Here is a 21,448-nt window from a genome sequence, read left to right on the forward strand (position 1 = left end):
CCTTGCAAGAAAGGGCAATCAGAGCTATGTTGGGTCTACCTCCCCAGACTCACTGTAGAGATTTATTTATTTAGTTAGGCATTTTAACAGTTTCATGTTTATATATTTATGAGTGTGCAGTTAATATATAATCACAAAATCTACAACTATTTGATAATGTACATTCATATAGTACTAGGCATAGAAATAATTTTGCTGTTCAACACATGTTCACTCTTTCTGAGGAAAAAGCACAATATTCGGGTAAGAACATTTTCTGGCTCTACTTGTCTCTCTAAAATCATTACACTGTGTAAAAGATTCAAGGGTGAGCTTAATAACTTTTTGGTTCAAAACTGCTTATACAGTTTGGATGAATTTATTTGCTCGTTGTTCAAGGCACTGCGCAAGGAAAATTTTTAAAAAGTTCACATTTACAAAACTGAGGAATAAACACACAAACACACACACACACACACAAAAGCAAGTTTACTTCCAACTTTAAACAAATTTTTTACAATTTGAAAAATGCACTATATAATAGCAAGCATGCATAACAATAGCCATTTGGTCCTATATGAGGACATTACAACAAAAATATTACAATTTGTTTAATAGAGTCAATTGTTCCCTAAAGCTAGGCTATGCCATAATAAGCAAAGCTAGGATTAAAGTTTCATATTTAATTATGGGCCTAGCCATATTAAAAAAATTTCAAAAATACTAACACATGCTTTTCTTTAACTGGATTTTCCCCAATATTCACATGGTTAAGTTATTAAACCAAAAAACAGAAAATACACATTTATTTCCATGCACCCAGCTTTATGAAAAATATTGGTGATTTGATATTATCTGGAGGCCACTATTTTTCGAAGAGTTTTACTTACCGAAGACCTAAAAAATTACATTCTTATACTACTTGACTTACTGCGAAAACTACATGTCATTAAGACAATTGGTTCTTGTTTTTTGCCTCACATTAAGAAGCGATGTCGAGGAGGAGGCCAGGCTACAGTAATTATACTGTACTTATTAAAGTCAACACAACCAGATGATTATTGATTTTAAATATCGATACTATCGAATATGACATTTGACCTACAGATATTATTTATAATTAATCATTACCAGCTATCTTTATTTAGACTAGTGAGATCATTACCAGCTGTTGTTATTTTGTTTATGTAGGAGAAGGTTAGTGACAACCATAAGAATATTGACTCAAAATGTTTTTATAAACAAAGAAACCTTTAAAAACTGGTCTCAGAAGTGAGTGCATTGCCGATCATCTAGCAGAATATATGTATCAACGAGAAATTATGATTATTTGTGGTGATCCATTTGAGCATTTTTTTAATGCTATAAATCCTGTATCCGGTGAAAAATAGTTAGTACTAGGCGACTCAAGAGTATTTTAAGTACAATTTAGTTATTTTATACAATTTAAAAAACAAATTCATTTCTTTTACATATAAAAATATAGCTTCTCTATATTAACATTTTTAAAGCCAAAAACTTAATTCTATTCAACTTCATTAATCAAAATTGAGTCGAATTAAAAACATATCTGGAAATAAATTCAAAATTAAAATCACGTGTTTCATTATTGACTAATGGTGGTAAGTGACGTACGTGTCTTCTTTGTTTCACAAGCAGTCACGTTTATCTTTGAAATAAATAAGGTAACTAAATGTTTTTGTTTTGTTGTAATTATATATTATACTTTAATTTCTAAGATTTAAAACTAGCCAAACCATATTGTTCCTTGAAATATCTATTACGTTATTTGGTCCAACATTTTGCTTTCAGTCCTTTGGATGATCATTAGTACTTTATTTATTTATTTTTTTTTTTTTAGGGAGAGGCAGGAAAATGCTTTTACGCACACAGGTGGCCAGCCTGTAGTGTGGGACTCCTACTTACGTAGAATCCACTAAAAACCTTCTCTACTCTTAGGATTCTAGCTTGGAAACCGCTTATCGCTTTAAACTTCGGGCGAGGCCTAATGTTGGCTTAAGCCCAGAGGACTTGCACCTATCTAGCCGTTCGGATCTTGGATCTGTCCCGCGTTCCGGTCCAGATCAGTCTTTTTGACGCGGAGTATACCCTGTGCAAAGCGGGACCAGCAGCACCAGTAGTCCTCGCCCTCCAATATCTGGTCACAGACCGTGTCCACCGAAATCATACCAAAAGTTTGAGTCACTTCAAGGCGGAGCCTTTCCCAACGCGGGCAGCGGAAGAAAGTGTGTTTAAGCTTGACGGGGATGACTCCAGCAATAACCAGGACGGCAGTAATATGATCATTAGTACTAATGATTCCATATAACTTGATAATCATCATCCGATTGTGTTGGTGTTCCCTTATTATGCTGCAGCCATCGAATCGGTGAATTAAATTATCGATTAGAAATACCTTTAACTATTGAATACAAAAAACATTCTAATTATAGTTAATAATTTAGATACCTTGGACAGAGTATGATAAACAGATCCAGTTTTTATATTGATTAGTATAGTCATTGATACTTAATATTCATATATCGAATACGAGTCTATCAATTATATAACATATCTATAGTTATAAGAATAAACCATATTTGAAATTAAAATAATAAATATAATACACATAGTGACAATATCATAAATAAAAAAGAAGCAACAATTAACAAATAAACAGTTAGAACTGGAAATAGGAAAAACTCACAAATTATAATGAAATAATAACAAATATTTATATCACAAAATACAAATTATTTGTAACTATTTATGTTTTCTCCTGGGTAGTAATGATTAAGACAAGAAGTTGTTGAAAACATTCTGTCTAGAAAAGCGTACTTCACTTCTGTACTCATAGATGATCTGCAAGCAGATAGGCTAATATGCCACTTTTCAAACTTCACTTCAAGGTCCTCCATGAGCTATCGACTATGTTGTTATTTATAAAAGACAATACGTTTTTTATATGAAAAAAGTGTCTAAATCTGATACAAGTTAGTTATTGTCCCAAAATTAGTATCAGTTCATTATATCGCTCATTATGATTATGTAATATCGATTTAAAAAACCGGATCCGCATTTCGTACTCTACATGATACGTCAGCTTTTTCTAAGGTATTAAATAACAATTCTGTTTAAATTAATAAATCAAACCAAGTAAAATCATTTGTGTGGTATTTTAGTAATGACAATGAAGGTGTGTTATTTGTGTCTAAAACTGTCATACATGTTTTTCCTTCAAAAAATAATAAGAAGTAGATTTTACACTGCTTTGTTTATTATATTTAATAATTACACATTTTTTTAAATTAATTATTATACTATTACTTTGTTAGATATAGCTGAACATAGATGAACTATAATATAATTTGATATACCCCACTTCGATATTTTGATTTTTTAATTGTTCGATTTAGGCAAACACAATATTGATTATTCAATTGTCGAGGTGGCTAAACATGGGTGGGCCTTACATGTTTATACTGTGTGATTCATTTCACTTATGTTTAATAGGCCATCTTTGTTAAAGTGATGGGAGAATCAAATACGGTGTACTGTATTCAAAATCAAGGGTAGGGTCCAATAAGCGGACCCGGTTTTTTATATCGAAATTGGCAAACGATATTACTTAATCATAACCATCGATATAATCAATCGATACTGATGAATTATTTTTAACAACTTAAATAATCTATAGGAACAGCTGTAAACACTTTCAAATAATACAATTAAGGTAATATTTTAAATTTCACGTAACATTGTGTATTAAAATGGCCGTCAATCTTAGGAAGCTTCACAAAATTGCTTTAAAAGACGATAAAATATGTTTTTTATGGCTTCAGGATGTTGGGTTAGTACCTAAGAATCCATTATGTGATATTTGTGGAAAGGTAACAAATGTAACTGTCAGAGGAGCTAACATGGTCGTCTTCAGATGCAAAAAAGAAGGTAATGGTGGACTTAACTTTAGTAAAAACGTTTTCGTTCTGTTTCATTTAGTTAAAGTTATGAGTTTCCCTGATTTTGGTTATGTTCATTTATTATTTGTTATCATTAAATTCACATTTTAATTTAAACATATGATTGTTATTACTTTTATATCGATTGATAGTCTATGATTCGATATGCGAATATTAGGTATCGATGATTATATTCTTCGATATAAAAAACCGGGTCCGCTTATTGGACCGTACCCAAAATCAAACTTGGGTACTTTGGGATTATACCGACCACACCAGTATGAAGAACACAAAAATAGAAATTTATAGAAACAAACATGATAGAACGAAAAAAACAACTCTTCAATTACAAAATTACAAACTTACAAGCATTTCCAGGTATTGTGATCGGTATTGTTGTCGCTGTTATCTTATCTTTCTCGAGAATCCTGATTACGGCAGGCCGCGCGGCATCACGTGATTTGCACGGTACATTCATTGCCTTTCCATTACAATTCAATTTATATTTCTGATTAGCCCCTCTAGAATTTGATATTTTACTGATAGGTACTATCTCGAGGGATGTTTTTCTTTCGTCGACATCAGCGCGGGGCAGCACCGAAGGTGCTGTCGAAGCCCGCGCTGATGGCCGGAGGCACTCGCATTTTGGGGTGGCGGAATGTGATCAAGAATAAAAACAAGTTTTGAGTGTTTTTTTTAATAAAAAGTTTAGTTTGGTAAATGTTTGTTTTTGTTGAATTTTTGTGTTTGGAGAAATGTAGAGGTAAAACACGGAAGTACAACAAAGCGATGCACCAGCTGAACGGGCGGCGAGACTCTGCAATCACGTTATCTACTAGACGCTCGACTTTGACCTCTGTGTCTGAGGATGGGGAGGTGTTTGCGATAAGACAATTCCTGTTTTATATTGACGAAATATTGTTCTACGCTAATCTAGTAATCAGTAGAAACGAAATGTGAAATAATGATTCATGTCTGTCCACCCCCCCCCCCCCCCACCCCCCCCCCCCCCCACCCCCCCCCCCCCCCACCCCCCCCCCCCCCCACCCCCCCCCCCCCCCACCCCCCCCCCCCCCCAAGGTTGAACAATGTTTATTAGGAAAAGAAACTAATCACTTAATCCAAATAAATAGATTTAGATATAAGTACCTAATTTCAAATATTGAACTTGCAGACTTACATTTCATCCAAGAGTTGTGGCACTTATGAACCCACCATTTAGATTTAAGTAACAAAAGCTTTTTCGATTCCGACCACATGAATATTTTTCTTGAATTCTTTTTCAAAAACAGACAGGACCAAGTTTACAACCTGAAATGTCTCATCACTAGGATAATTGAGACTCTCAGATACTTTTGGTTTTCTTATGAGAGCTTCATTGGCATAGTTTTTCAGATGGCTGTCTGGTAAGTTCATTGAGGCATCTGTAGCATATGAACTTTTTATGACATGCACTAATGCCATATACTGTACAAAATCTGAAATGAACAATTTTCATTTAATTTATACTAGTATTTAAAATATTGGTAACTGTTCAGGTTATAACCCTACAATTGAAAACCTAAACAAGTGTAAACCAAACTACAAATAATTGTACCACAGCTAAAAAATACCGAGATGAAAAATTTGTTATTATTTACTCTACCAGTAATAACAATTAATCAACTCCTTTAAAAATTGTAGATAGTTAAAGTATTTTATCAAAATAATTTGTTAGATTTTTATGACGTTTTAGTTGAAAGGCTTAATAAAGAAATATCATATTTAAACCTTCTTCACTGTCTAAGGAGATTATAAATCCAATATCCTCATTTGTGTCACTGAAACACTCTTGATGCATTAGAAAACAGAAAATCAGTAGCCCTTTTACCGTTGAATTTGTGCAAAGCATTCGATTGTGTTCCTTTTACGTATCTTGGAAAAATTAAAATTCTATGGTGTCTCAGAAAATGGGTATTTTTTTTACTTGAGCAACAATGGCTACCAATTTGAACATTTGATTTGAAATTTAAAAAGGATTTACAACAGTATTAATTTAGTGAATAATTTTGTTATTAGCAGTAGTACAGTAGTTTGAAGACTAATAATTGTTGTGTAAGAAATTACATTATTGGCTGCGGATACCAAACGGCTTGGCCGATTTCAATTTTTTTTACCAAAATACAGTATTTTTTATGAGCTTCAATTTGAGGTGTCACAAGGTATTAGTTGCCATTTAAAAATTTTGGTTTTGGGTACAATGGTGAGCACCCCCATTTTGAAAATAAATTTTTTTGTTCCCCCAATTAGTACTATACACTTCCATTTACAGAATTTTGATACTTGGACTTATAGTCTTTTAATACGTGTTTAAACTTTTCAAATGAACACCCTGTATTTTTAAATGTAAAAATAAACAAGCTATTTTTTCATGTAACTCTTGTTACTGTAGGTCTACTAGTAACTAGATTGTGGCTATGTTTAAACTCAAATAGATATACTTTTTGATCTGAAAGAGTAGAGAGGTAGATGGCAGCGAATTCCCTCTAGAATAATATCTCTTGATATACACAAATATGTACAGTATTGTTACGCCTTCATTCAGACTAACTTATAATTGCATGACTCATGAGTCTAAAACGTCAAGACTTTGGTTTTGAGTTAGAAATAGCACAGGTTCAAATCCTGTCTGTGACCATAATACTTTTTATCATTACCTTGTACTGTATCGACTCTCCCACTTATTTGGTTAATAAGATCCTCACACAGGCCAGTGGCTATGAGGACGGACAGAATACAGCTTAAAAAGGAATCGGCCTCTCCTTAATATATATATAGTTTGAAGGTTATTTTTGACGATGGAAGGATTGTGAAGGAAACAGAATTTTTCCGGACATTTGCCATCGTTCAGTGAAACAAGAAATCAGTAACACTACGTTTCGAGATCTGCAATCTGATCTCTTCTTCAGGTAAAGAACTAACCTAATACATAATTACAAACTAGGTTAAAATAAACAAATCTTACCAAAGCATTGTGGCATGCCTAAATCAGGAATCACAACCACCATCTTGTTTGTCAACTTCACTAACTCTATAAACATGCACTTAATAAAAAACTATACACAACACTAATCATTAAAACTAAAATACGGAATACAGGTCACAATATGTCTTAATTCGTCTACTAACCACCTACGACTGACTAGAAGGGCGCTAGCCAATGGTAATCGTCACGGCTGACAAAAACAAGATGGCGGAAATAAAAAGGAAGGGGGACAGGAATGGGGGGGGGATCAGGAATCTTCTGATTTAGGCGTGCCACAACGCTTTGGTAAGATCTGTTTATTGTAACCTAGTTTGTAATTATGTATTAGATTAGTTCTTTACCTGAAGAAGAGATCAGATTGCAGATCTCGAAACGTAGTGTTACTGATTTCTTGTTTCACTGAACGATGGCAAATGTCCGGAAAAATTCTGTTTCCTTCATATATATAGTCATAGTCATATTTCTTTATTAACATATTCTTCAAGAATAGTAATAGTGTCACAATGTTAACAAATTACAGAGTAATTTCAGTAATAAATAAGAGATATCAGAGCTTCCAATCTTCCTTATTTATTTCTATGAATTCTTCAATGGTATATATTGGGTGGTCCACCAGGAAGTTATAAAGGCATCTTTTCAAGGCTGCTTCCTTCAGGGTTTTTACGGTTTGTGGAAGAAGGTTCTTCAGCTTTCTACCTACATAGGATGATTTTTCCTCGAAAAGTGATGTCTGATGTAGAGGTAGTATGTAATTTCCTCCATGACGTGTGTTATGTGTATGAAGGGTTTTTCCTGTTTGTACCTATAGTTGGTTTGTACCTATAGTATTACTTCCTGTATGTAAAGGGCAGTGATTGTCATAATTCTCAAAGTTTTAAATGCTTGTCGACAGCTTTGTCGGTGTTGGAGTTCCGCTAGGGTTCGCATAGCTTTTTTTCTGCAGGAGGAGTACTCTGTTGAGATTTCCTGCAGAGGATCCACCCCAAACAGCAAGTTTATATCTCAGATGAGTTTTCACCAAAGCATAGTAAACTGTTTTTTGCTGCCTCCAGGGTTCTGATACATTTTATTCTGCGTACTACATTTATACCAGTGCTGATCTTTTTACAAACTTGGTTGACATGCTCAGTCCATGTGAGTTTGCTGTCAATAGTAGGAATTTGACTTGGTCTTTTTTTGATACGTCAGGTGGGTTAGGAATGTGGTCCTCTCTCCTGCTGAAGTTGATGTGAACTGTCTTTGATGGATTCATGGCTAAATCATTCACAAATAAGACAAAGAGGACTGGACCCAAAACAGATCCTTGTGGTACTCCACAGGTGACAAGTAGTGGATTGGATTGGTGTGAGATAGTTACACCACGAATGGTGGTTTGCAGCTCGACTATTTGAGATCAACCTGTGAGGTAGCTTACAAACCAGTTGTTAGCTGTGTCTCTGATTCCCAGCGAAGTTAATTTCTTTGAGATAATGCTGTGGTCAAGTAAGAGTGCAGATACGTATTGTTCTTTGTCTATTTGGGCAATAACATGTTCAACAAGGCTGATGATGGCAGAGCAAGTTGATTTTCTTTTAAAAAATCCATGTTGCTTTTCAGCATCAGATTTTCTTGTTTTAGGTGAACCATGATTCTGTGTAAAGCTATTTTTTCAATGATTTTTGAGAATGTTGAAATTAGAGAGATGGGGCGGTTGTAATTTTGGACTTCCGATGTTGAACCTTTTTTATGTTTGGGGAATACTTTAGAGAGCTTCAAGGCTGTGGGGAACTCACCAAGGCTGAAAGATTTATTGATTATGCTAACTAAATGCGGCTTTAGCTTTTCAGAGCAGTGTTTCACAATTTTTGAAGACTGTTCATCCACTCCACTTGACAATTTTGATTTTATGGCCTTTATAATGTTTTGTACTTCATTGATGCATGTTGGCGTTAACAGTAAAGATTTATCAACATAGTTTAATGGAGTTTCGTTGTTTTCAATGCCATCTGGTTCCCCTGGGGAGCAGTTATTCTGTTTGAGCGTCAATTCTGCTACTTCTGTGAAAAAAGAGTTAAAGTAGTCTGCAGTTTGTCCACATGTTTCCCATTCACTGAGAGACTTATTTTTGGTTGTAGTTGGTATTTCCTCTTCTCTCTTTGATTATGACATTCCAAAGAGCTTTACTTTTGTTGTCAGCCGAATTGATCAAGTAAGCATTAGCATTTTTCCTTAGGTCTTTAAGTTTGTTGTCATAGTTTTTCTTTTTTACCACCATATCTTCTTTGTCTTGGATATTTCCTATGGTTTCGAATCTGTGAAAGGCTATTAGAAAGTCATTTTTAAGGTCTTTGACCTCATTGTCATAATACAAATGTTTCCTTTTGTGTTTTTGCCTACATTTTTTAGTACGACAGGCAATGCCTAGCGTTGCTTGGAGAGTTCTATGAAAGATGTTGTATGCTTGCTGTGCATTTGGAGCCATATAGAAAGTGTTTCAGTTTTTGTCCATTTGGAGAGATTTGATCTGGTCTATGTTATAATAACTAAAATTTCTCTTGAGAATTACTTTTGGTGGGATGTTTACTCTGCAGTAATATATTTTTGCAATTTGAGCAGTGTGGTCAGAAAGCCCAGTTTCGAGTATGGCTGTGTCAATGTTGTCTTATAATATGTTTGTGCATATGAAGTCAATTGAAGTCACAGTGCTATGTGTGATACATGTTGCAGGAAGTGGCAGTCCTCGAATGTTATGGGTGTGTAGTTCATCTTCTAGGATAGTGTTGTCTTGGGTTGTTTCCATCCTGTCGATGTTTATATCTCCAACAAGCATGATTGATTTACTGTGTGCCTAAGTATATTCTAAGATATTAGATAATGCATTTACATCGGTATACCCCAAGAATGTGTATGTATTTACCCATGGATTCGACTGTTGCCTTTGCTGCTTCACATCTAAATTCTTGGCAGAGGTCGATTGCTGCTGTGCAATTTACCACTTTCTTTGGTATTATGGCTACACCACCAAGCTTACATCTTTCTCTACAGTATTATGCTAGAAAGTACCCTTCAATTTTTGTATTCTCTATTTCAGTTTTGTTCAGGCCGTGTTCGGTAAGCACTAGTATATTGGGATCAATGTCATTAACAAGGTGATTGAGTCTGTCTAATTTTTTGTCCAGTTCACGGATGTTTTGGTGTAGTATTTATAGGTTATTTGGGCTTTTTTTTAGATTTGAGTTTATAATGTACCTGCTTTTGAATTTGGTCTTTTTCTGTTGGATTTGGTCTAAAAAATTATGGTTGTTTTTATGACTTGAATTTTCAGTTACTGTCGTCAGATGGGGGGATACAGCTGTTGCGTTAGTTTCTGTAAATTCTTGTGTTGCTTTATAATACTCAATATACTTGTTAAAGAAGTCCTGGCATGTATCATTAGGTGCTTTAAGTTTAGCTGTACAAGGGGGAGACTTATTTGATTTTTGGGCTGGTTTATTGTAATTTTTAGTCTCTGGCATTGTACAATTATTTTCCCTGTGAAACATGGCTTCCGTTTCGAGCACTTCAAAGTCTTCTTCGTCACTTGGTGGTTATGTGTGAGCTTGTTGCTGTTTATTTGATATGGTTAGAGCTGCGTTGTTGTAAGGTTCTTTTGATAAGGTTGTTTGGTCTTTCATTCTTTGCATTTGTAAAGAGATGCTAAATTTATGTTTAGAATTTCTTTTAAATTTTAGTTTTTTTTAAAGAGTTATGAGGTTAGTTGATAGCTTCCCCTTTCTCTTGATTTCTTAGATTTTCTGTACAGTTTTGATTATCCAGATTTACAAGGTCAAGTTTTGCTCTAGTAAGCTGTAGTTGTTTTTTAGTTGAACAATCTCTGTTACCAGTGGAGTTGATTAGCTGTTGAAAATTATGGAGAACCTGTTTGTGTACTATTTTTTTCAAGAATCTTTTCTTGTGATATATTTTCTTAGTTTTTTAAATGTTAAAAAAATTAATATCTCTTTACATTGCTCTTTAATCTTATGTTTATATTCATATAGAACTTGTGCTTGTCTTCTACCGTGGTCTTCAAAGATCTGTTGTGTATCAATAAGCAGTTGTTTTTCTTTGCTAAGTTGCTTGTCCATATCAGAAATTTTTTGTTGAAAATTTTCTACTCTTGAGAGATGAGTTTCTTCTTCTCTGCTGTAGTATTCAATTTTAGCCTCCATACTGTTTAGCAAAGAGTTTAAACTTTGATTGTCTTCTTTCAGGGCCTCATTTTCTTTAAGCAGTGCTTTCCCCAATTTTGCTGCCATGATTAGACTGTCTTCCTCATTTTGCAGTTCACTTTCAATTAAACTTTCTTCTAGCTCTGGTAGTGTACTTTCTAATATTGAAATTTGACTAATAGAGACTTTTAGGCTTTTATTGGGGCTGCTCTCTGTTGGAGATTTATTATAAGATATGTTTTTAAAACATGTTTCAACTTGTTTCAGTGCCTCATTAAATTTTTTGTTTTTGTAACGGTCTGGTTTTGGTTTTCCAAGTATTCGGAATACAGGCACATGTCATTTTGTTTGATATTTGCAGTGTTTTCATCTCCAAAAAATGTGACATTGTATTTGGTAGTTCTGTCGGTTTTTGTAATCCCTTTTATCACTGCTGGCCAGCAGGGATATCCTTTGACCTTCGCAAATACCAAAACTCCTATCTCATACAGTGCATTTGTTTCTGGTTCCATTTTCAATTAGTCAATAGGCTGAGTCAATGTTTTTCAAGTGTGAATATGTAAACTGTTTTATAACGAGGTTTGTCAAACTCCTTGTGGGGTTAATGTTTTTTAAATGTCAAAATGGAAAACGATGTTTTATAATTAGGTTTGGCAGACTCCTCGTGGTTAATATTTTAAAATGTCAAAGTGGAAAACTGTTTTTTATAACGAGGTTTGACAGACTCCTCGTGGTTAATGTTTTTTAAATATTAAAATAGAAAACGGTTTTTTTTTATAATGAGGTTTGGCAGATTCCTTGTGGTTAATATTTTAAAATGTCAAAATGGAAAATTGTTTTTTTTTATATATAACGAGGTTTTATAAACTCTTTGTGGTTAATGTTTTTTAAATGTCAAAATAGAAAACAGTTTTTTATAACAAGGTTTGGCAGAATCCTCGTGGTTATATCCCAGATAGACCTGGGAATTACCATCTGGTCAGTCGTCAGTAATATGTAGAAGCACAGGCAGAGTAGTTATTGTGTACAGAGTGTCAGATGCTGAGTCTGCACTGTCAGCATTGCTGGGTCACCGCTCCCATATAATTGTGATGTTTTCTTCACATCAGGTATACTAGATTGTGTTGCATAGAGCTAATTACGTCACAATTATTGCGTCACTAACTTATATATTGTGTGGTACTCTGACTCCCACTCCTCTCCTCTTCATTGGCTCTCATTACTTAGTCATATTGCACCCCCTGCTATACGCTGCAAAGAGCCTTGACTAAAAGAATATTTACAAGATTTTGTTAAACCTCAAATTGCGTCTTAAAGAGACACTCACTCAACAAGGGTTGGCTAAGTCCAGGTATCCACCTCTACAGACTGTCAGATGAATTTTCATAAAAAAACGCCTGAATAAAATATTGGCGTGTGATAATAGACACAAGGTCTTGATTTCCAATGCAAGAGAAATAGTAGATGGTGTGGAATTTCTTCGGAGTAAATGGAAACATTAAACACTTTTTGTACTAATGTTGTAGGAGGAGATCTTGGAAGTTTAGGTGGATGTGGCTCCTGTTGAATTCTATGACCGTAGAATTGAAACCCAGACAAGTTGGAGATTGTTCTTCATATGGCAGATAAATCAGCATTCAGGCAATGGATGAGTGGCCTGGATTTGGATTACTACATTTCCATAGTTTTATTTTATTTAATTTTTAACGAGCTTTTTTGGCTTATAAACATTTTATAACCTTATTATTTTCCATTTTAGTTGGTACCAATAACTGGTCCCATACACTATGTATGTTTTACATATTTAGATAACAGTGATAGGTAGTCCAGAATTTTCAAATCAAATTCCAAATCTTAAAAAATTAATTAACTAATTTTGAACTCTAATAGAATTTTTGAGCTCTAGTATTATATGTTTTAGGCAACATTATCAACAATTCAATGTCTCTTACTCTTAAACTTTCAGAGAGTCTAAAAATATAAAAAGATATTCAAAGAACATCACTTTATTTTAAAGAGACTTGCAGAGATTAAGAGAAATAGCTACATTTTAATGAAAAATGTCATTATTAAAGAGGCAGAATTAGGGCTATCAGGCCCTAGAGAGGGCTACCCCTCAACCTCATTTTAAGGACTAAGCTATATTCCTTAGCTTCTATTTTAATTTTATAGATTATAATGGGCATATATTTATATTACTTATTAAAGATATTTTAAAACTTAATATGTTTGAAACATTCCTAACCATAATTGTAGTATCACTAGATAAAGGAATACAACATTTTCCAATATATAATTTTTTATTTTGTGCAAGGCCTTTCTGAATCAAAGATTCCATCATCAGGCACTTCACAAATTATCAAATTTTTACATTTTTGTAATAATAATTAATTTTATAGTAACATATGGTAAACAATTTGGATGTACGGTTAGCCAGTACATTAACAGAAATCAAGAAAAACTTATCAATAATGAAGACGGACCAATTCAAAACTCAGTTTTACTCTCATCACAATTTATTAAAAAATTAAAATTAAATTCTGATTAAATATTTTATACTGGCTAACCGTACATCCAAATTGTTTACCATATGTTACTATAAAATTAATTATTATTACAAAAATGTAAACATATGATAATTTGTGAAGTGCCTGATGATGGAATCTTTGATTCAGAAAGGCCTTGCACAAAATAAAAAATTATATATTGGAAAATGTTGTATTCCTTTATCTAGTGATACTACAATACTCGTTTTTTCCAATGCTCCAAGATTCTACATTCCTAACCATGATAAAAATATATGAACATAATATATTTTCTAAAGGAAATATTTATACAACTACAATAATTGCAAACTAAACAAAAAGTAGCATTGTCTGTTTGTTTCCTACAGAGTGGCTGACATTCCCGCAAAGACACAGCAGACACTCAACATTGCACAAACATAAACATAGAAAATACAAACTGGAAGTAGAGATTATTAAAAAATTGCTTATACTTAACCTTTTACGAATGTCTGTCATAAAAAAAATCAAACTAACATAACCTCAACAAATCTCCAGTACCAGTTACAGATGCCAAGACAAGACGTTTAGAAATGTACAATGATGTTTTTGTTTGTATGTGTATCAGCCACGGCGCATCAGTACTGCTGTCATAGCATCAAGCATGGCCGTTCGTTAGATACTACTTTTGCATCAAAAAGTATAACCTAGTTTGGACGTTAACCACAAATTAGTTCAGTGCTTGCACAACCTATCCTGGAAGGAATCAGAATAAAACAATCAAAAGAAATCAAATATCTAGGTATAGTCCTGGATGAGAGGCTGACTTGGAACTCACACACTGAGAACACAATATCTAAAGCGAAAATGGCCCTTTGGGCCTGCAAGAGACTCTGGATTTAAATGGGGTTTGAAACCCAATATGATTTATTGGATATATGAAACTATAATAAAACCGATGGTCACATATGTTACTTTAGTGGTGGCCGAAAGTAGAACAAACAACAGCTGCCAAGAGGCTACAGAGTCTTCAAAGGCTAGCTTGTGTAAGCATCACAGGAGCGATGAGCTCCTGTCCAACCCTGGCAATTGAAGCGGTCCTGGGGTACACTCCTCTGGAGCAGGAGGTGATGAGGACAGTCGCTCTAAGCGCAATGAAGCTTCTAGGAACAAAGGTAATAAATACTACCTCCTCCTCAGGTCACATGAAAATAACACAGGAAATTCCTGAGGCTGAAATGCTAACCATTATGTCAGAAGCAATGGTTAAGCAATACTCCTTTGAAAAACCATATACCGTCTCTATTGAAGGAAGGGAGAAATGAATTAAAAAGGAAGGCTACCCTACAAAAGGAGTCCTGAAGTTTTACACAGATGTTTCAAGCCTTGACTCTAGAGCGGGATTTGGAATATACCAACCAGGAGTTAACCTAGCAGTGCCCTGGGGAAAACATGTCACGGTCTTCCAAGTGGAAGTCATGGCAATAGAATCATGCACCAGAAGACATACAAATGAGGGTAAAAGGAGCAAAATACTTGATACTATCTGACAGCCAGGCTATAAAGGCACTTGATACCTGTTCGTTTGATTCTAAAGCAGTCTGGGAATGCAAGAATGCTCTGGCAGAGCTGGCTAAGAATGACAGAGTAATACTCGGTTGGGTGCCGAGGGCATTTATGGAAATGAAAAGCAGATATCCTCGCCAAAAAGGGAGCAGAGTCCATTATGGTGGGGCCGGAGCCATATTGAGGGATAGTTTTCTCCAACCGCTAAGCTCTTGTAAAAGATTGGGAATAGAGAATAAGAAACTTTAATTGGAGTAGGGCCTCAGGATTAAGACAATCTAAAATGTTTATCTCTCCTTACTAAAGGGTGAGCATCTCTCCTAGATCAGAATTAGGATATAAGAATGATATTAGGGATGTTGTCAGAGCATGGCCCCCTAAGGAAACATCTTGTGAGGGTGGGATTTTTCAGCCAGACTGATGAGTGCAAACTCTGTGGAGAAGAGGAGGAATAGCAGAGCATATTTGGCTAAATTGTCCTGCAATATTAAGAATTCAGAAAATATTCCTGAGAGCATATCTCCTCAGCCATAAGGACATCAGAGAACCGGAACTCTCAGATCTGATCAGCTTCTGTAAGTCTCAGATTCTGAGGACACAAATATAAGTAAGGGAGGTGCAAAGGTACTTTTAGGACTAAGTGCGGAGACAATTCGTCTCTTTCCCTCAGGATATAAAAATAAACTATTTCAGTGAAAATTACAAGAGTTAAATTAAAATTGAGCTTGTTTATTTTTGCCTGTAGACATAAATCAAATTGTTTACAAACATTAAATTAAAGTTTTTTGTTGGTAACAACGAAAAATAGTACCTTTTTTGGTGCTTTACAACCAAATTACAATTTTGAACATTCATAATCAGGAAAACTTGTAAACCTATTAAGAGCCAAATTTTATTCAAGATGTGTCCAAGACTTGGAGTATTTAGTTTTAGAGTTTTTGAATTATATGGATTAAGTTGTCAATCCATCCTTTCCGAGGCTGTTCTTTTTCTTGAAAGCAAGTTTTATCCACTACCGGCTTGCTAGACCTGACGTAGCTTCACCAGAGCCCCGTTAGCCGTCTCTTTGAGCCGTTGCCCGTCCCTCACGATGAGGACGAGGGGTTGGACTTTGAGGGACTGTATTGGATGGGGCATGTGAAGAGGATGGGAGATAATAGAATGCCTAGAATAGCACTGAAGAAGGAGGAAAGAGGAAGAAGACCAAGAGGAAGACCGAGAGGAAGATGGGAGGACCAAGTGTGGAAAGACATAGAGAGAAGGGGACTACAGAAAAGGCAGGTGGAGGAAGAGGAGACCTGGAATGACAGACAAAAGTGGAGGAGGCTGTGTACGACGACCCGTGATAACGGAAACGTCAGATGATGATGATGATGAAGTTGTCAATCCAGTTGTTTGTTTGTAAACCATTTTAACTTTCATTCTCAACTGGATTTGGTTAAAAATCTCGGCACTGGTCATGTTATTGAGCTTATAGTCATTATCTTTGTTTTAACCTGTTGAAGAGTAATGCAATTTACTGATAAAGGAGTGCGGCCGTTTGAGAACGGCCCTGGGTGTTTCACGGCTAAGTGAGTGCGGACGTTCCGGAACGTTCTAGGTTATGTACGCTTCCCGTGCGAAACCTGGCGAAGCGAGCAGCTCTGCTCTGTGGTTGTTTCCCGCCAAAAACAGCTGATACGTGGCTAAAGCTCTTACTTTTTTTTCTTCCATAGAAACATCAGCCCAGTAAATGTCTAGTACTTGGATTTGGCGCAATCGTAAACGGCGGGAATCCGATACTGAAGTGGTAGTGAAGTGAGTATAGCATTAGGTTATGTGTGTATTTGTTTAGTTACGTTTTAGCATTACTGTTGACAAGTTTATTCTTTTCTAAAATGGATTGGGATTGGCTCGTTAGGAGTGATGAGATACGAGATATTTTGTATGATATTAGTGAAGGTGGCCAGCTCGCTCAAGATGGAGGTGATGTTTTGCACTCTGATGACGATGTGTTCGATATCAACAGTGAGCTGGACGACACATTATTTAGTGGCGTTACAAGTGTACAAAATACAGACTCAACGAGTGTTAGTGATGTGAACATGGAAGACCAAACTGACGATGGATATGCTTCGCCACCCCAAATCGGTGATAGGCCTGCTGTACCACCTTGTGCACAGCAAACTTATGACTCAAATCTTTGCCTCATATGTAAGTGGTGTCATCTTGATGATTTTACTCCTAATGCATTTGATTTTGACTCGTCCCAATCTGGCTTGACTTTAGGCCCAGACAAACTAGAGCAAGGTAAAGAAATAGATTTTTTTCACTATCTATTGGACCACGATCTTGTTGCTCATATTGTTGCTGAGACAAACAAGTATTGTAGAGAATATGTAAAAGGAAATCGAAATTTGCCAGAATACTCAAAAGTAAAGCGTTGGGTAGATACTACTCCAGATGAGTTGTATTGTTTTTTTTGCACTCTCAAGTCATTTTGGGCATGGGCAAAGGATCCACTTTTATCAACACCCATATTCTCAAAAGTATTCATCCAAGACTGTTTTTTACTGTTGCTGCGTATGTTACATTTTGACGACAGCCTTGGTCAAGGGGGTGCTGACAAGCTTTATAAAATACGAACCGTAATTGAGACAGTTAGATGGAAGTTTTTGTCTAGCTACGTTCCTGACCAAGACCTAGTAGTCGATGAAAGTTTGATGCTATGGAAGGGAAGGTTATGTTTCCGACAGTATATACCCAATAAACGGAAAAGGTTTGGTGTCAAGCTTTATGTTTTGTGTGACTGTAAATCAGGCATCGTTCTTGATTTTCTGATCTATACTGGAAAGGGCACCCAGTACACAGAAACACAAAGTAGTAAAAACCATGATGCAACCTTTTTTGAATAAAAACCACGTTTTATATGCTGATAACTGGTATACCAGCCCTGAACTGTTTGGATGGCTTGGTAAAAAAAAATACAGGGGCATGCGGAACAGTGAGGTCTAATCGGAAGGATATGCCATGTTTGCCCAATAAAATGAAAAAAGGGGGATGTTCAGGTACAAAGCAAAAAGAAAATGGTAACAGTCAGATGGTGTGACAAGCGCCAGGTGACGATGCTGACTACTATACACAAACATGAAATGGTCGAAATCAGGAAGCCCAACAGAGCACTTGTTGTGATGCCTAAATCCGTTATTGAGTACAATGGAAAGATGGGAGCAGTAGATAGGTCTGATATGATGATATCATTCAATGACTCGACACAGAAAACAACAAAATGGTACAGGAAATTGTTCCTACACATAATTGACATTATTATCTTGAATGCATTCAACATGTACAATGTTTACCACCAAAAACATCACATCCATGAATTTAGAATAGGCCTCATATGGCAAATCTTTGAAGTACACTACGAGAGAGGGAGACAGCTGTAGCGCGCCCGATAGCGATGACCTTGGGTGGAGACAAGCACCCGCTGCATCTCACTGGGCGCCACTTCGCCCGGCCAACACCGACACCGGAAGGTCAGACAAGAAAGCTACAACGCAAGTGCTTTGTGTGTGCTAACACCAAAACAAAACCGAAACAGAGAAAAGACACAACATTTGAATGTCCTGAATGTAATGTTGGTCTTTGTGTAATCCCATGCTTTGAAGCATTTCATACTATAGGTAAACCGCAAACAAAAAAACCTAGGTTGATTTGAGTTCACGGAGGGTGGGGTAAATATCCCCCCGCCACCCCTCCAAGTATCCCCACCACTGCTCGGCGCTCACTCTATTTCAATCTAATAAAATCAGCTGACTAATCCGGCTCAGTCGGTATCGTTCACTGCTGTGACCCGTTCAGTTGAACCGGTCAGTACAGAGTTACTAAGCCTTCCCGCTAGAGCGTGTTTTACTGGTCATCGTGTTGACTGAATGAATGACAAAATGAACGACTGGATGTAATGACCAAGTGAACGAAAGGATCTGCTTGCAAAAGAGTGTTTGGATAGAGGAAGAAACAACATATTTTACAGTGAATGGATAGATATATAACAATAAATGTATTGTTTCAGGAATCTAGTAAATGTAATATATATTATTATTAGAACCGATTAACAAAAAAATAACTGTATGTTACTATATGCATTACTAAATATTTTAAACGTTAATACTTAAGAACAATGGACTTGGTTGATTAATATGCCTTTGATTTATCATAAGATTATACCACTATAAATGTTTCAATAAATTACTAAACATCAAACAGACACATTGCATTGTTTGAAAATAATTTATTTTTATAAATAACTGCATTGTTTGAAAATAATTTATTTTTATAAATAACAACACATTTTAAACATTTAATCGATTAAGTTCCCACCACTTTTCATAATACCCAGGCTGAGTCGTTAAAATAATATTACGCACACTACTACAGAGGACTCCTCTTCTCAGATGGACCCTGCACATCGCACCTATATCGACCATGTGTTACCACATGATAACCTTTTAAATGCTAATAATTGGCAATCCATTTTTAACATCACTAATGTTAATGTTTTTACTTTACAACTTCAGAATATTATTACAATTTCAATAGCCAGTCGAATAAATTTAAAACGAGGTTAAAAAAAGCTAAAACCATGGATTACTTCAGATTTAGTCTATGCTATAAGACAAAGAGATAAATTACGTAAATTAGTGAAAAAGCAACAATTTAATATGGAGCTTAAAACCCGCTATGTTAATTGCAGGAACATTTTAAGCAGAAATTTAAAGCAACTAAAAAATAATATTTTTGTGATATTACCGACCAAGCTAATGGGGATTTAAATAAATGTTTTGGGGGGTTTTAATTAAATTGAGTGGTAGAGGGATTAACAAAGTTACTTCCCTAAATAAATATCTGCCAAATACCAAATTATTGAATGACAAAATTAAGCTTGAAGTAGCTAGCGAATTTAATGAATTCTTTACTAATGTGGGTCAGTACTTGGCGAACTCTAATGGCTCAAATATAACAATTTTTTTCGAAGACAGATCTTATAGGCTTCACTTGACCTTTAACTTACGCCAGTGCCAGTGTTACAAGAGGTTATACGTTACGTATCCAGTTTGAGAGGAAATTTCGCTCTTGGGCACAATTCAATACCTGCAAGTATATTTAAAAAAATCACATCATAATGTGAATGTGTCAAAACACATTCATTTTTTGACAAATAAAATCCGCAAGTACATTTTTGCCTTCAGATAATTACGAGAAGTACTCACAGATAAGGAAATTAAAGTGGTCTATTTTGCTTTCGTTCAATCCCAACTTCCATTTGGTATTATAGTCCATGGTGCTGCTTTCAAAACTATTCTTGAGCCATTAATTTTTTTAACAGAAAACAATACTAAAAATAATGTTCTTTAAGAGTACTACATATTCTTTAGAATTAATTTTCTTCGAGGAAGAACTAATGACTATAAGAAATTTGTTAAACAAAACCATTCTTATTTACTTATACATTAATTTTCATACTCTTTTAGCGTTGACAACTTATACTCATAACACACGATACTCGCAACAAGTCGTCATTACAGTTTCTATATTAAAAAAACATTCAGCGTAACAAATTTGTATTATATTTCTCAAGTTTTTTTCCGTAACGTGTGTTTGACTTACAACTTTGCTTCTGTGTTGCAATTACCTAATCTTTACTGGTTTAAAAAAACGCGTGAAGGATGGGTTACTATCGTTAGATGGCGAAGAAGTATATAGACTTATTGTCCCTTGTTATCGCTGAACTTCTAAACCTTCCTCGCTATTTATTGTTATTCGGTCTGTCCTTCACTATAATTACCATAACTAATACTTCATACGACAGTGCAGCAAAACTAGATTTATACTCGGTTACGTATCATTATCAATGTGACACTGTTGTCATTGCCATCCAGTCGGATTAAAAATAAATTCTAAAACCATATAATAATCTCAAAAATTACTAAACTAATATTTTTAACTTATAAAATCATTTGTTCTATTATTAGTTTTGAGTTCTAATATTCACGACCAGAGCCTACGGACAGGTCCTAGGCTCATCCCGGTTATACTACTCTTCTTATTTAAAATTTTAATTGAATTAAATAGAATTAATACAAGATTTGTTATAATTAGAAATAATTAACTACGTATAAGTACCGTATTGTTACACTCTGATACATGATTTCAGACATTGTATGTATTTGCAGAGCCTTTGTC

The 21,448-nt window shown here is 35.1% G+C and overlaps 1 protein-coding gene across 1 annotated transcript; it reads left to right on the plus strand.

The window, feature by feature from the left end:
* The first annotated feature begins 17,100 nt into the window (after nt 1-17,100).
* LOC124362303 (piggyBac transposable element-derived protein 4-like) lies at nt 17,101-18,117 on the plus strand. The gene has a single exon (XM_046816725.1). It carries the CDS (start codon nt 17,101-17,103, stop codon nt 18,115-18,117), a length of 1,017 nt encoding a protein of 338 aa, XP_046672681.1.
* Nucleotides 18,118-21,448: the final 3,331 nt, after the last annotated feature.

The sequence above is a fragment of the Homalodisca vitripennis genome, chromosome 1, assembly GCF_021130785.1.
Source record: "Homalodisca vitripennis isolate AUS2020 chromosome 1, UT_GWSS_2.1, whole genome shotgun sequence".
Lineage (NCBI taxonomy): Eukaryota > Metazoa > Arthropoda > Insecta > Hemiptera > Cicadellidae > Homalodisca > Homalodisca vitripennis.

Bases quoted from the DNA above. Each gene is read 5' to 3' on its own strand.
- LOC124362303 (XM_046816725.1), top strand. From the start codon at position 17,101: ATGGATTGGGATTGGCTCGTTAGGAGTGATGAGATACGAGATATTTTG.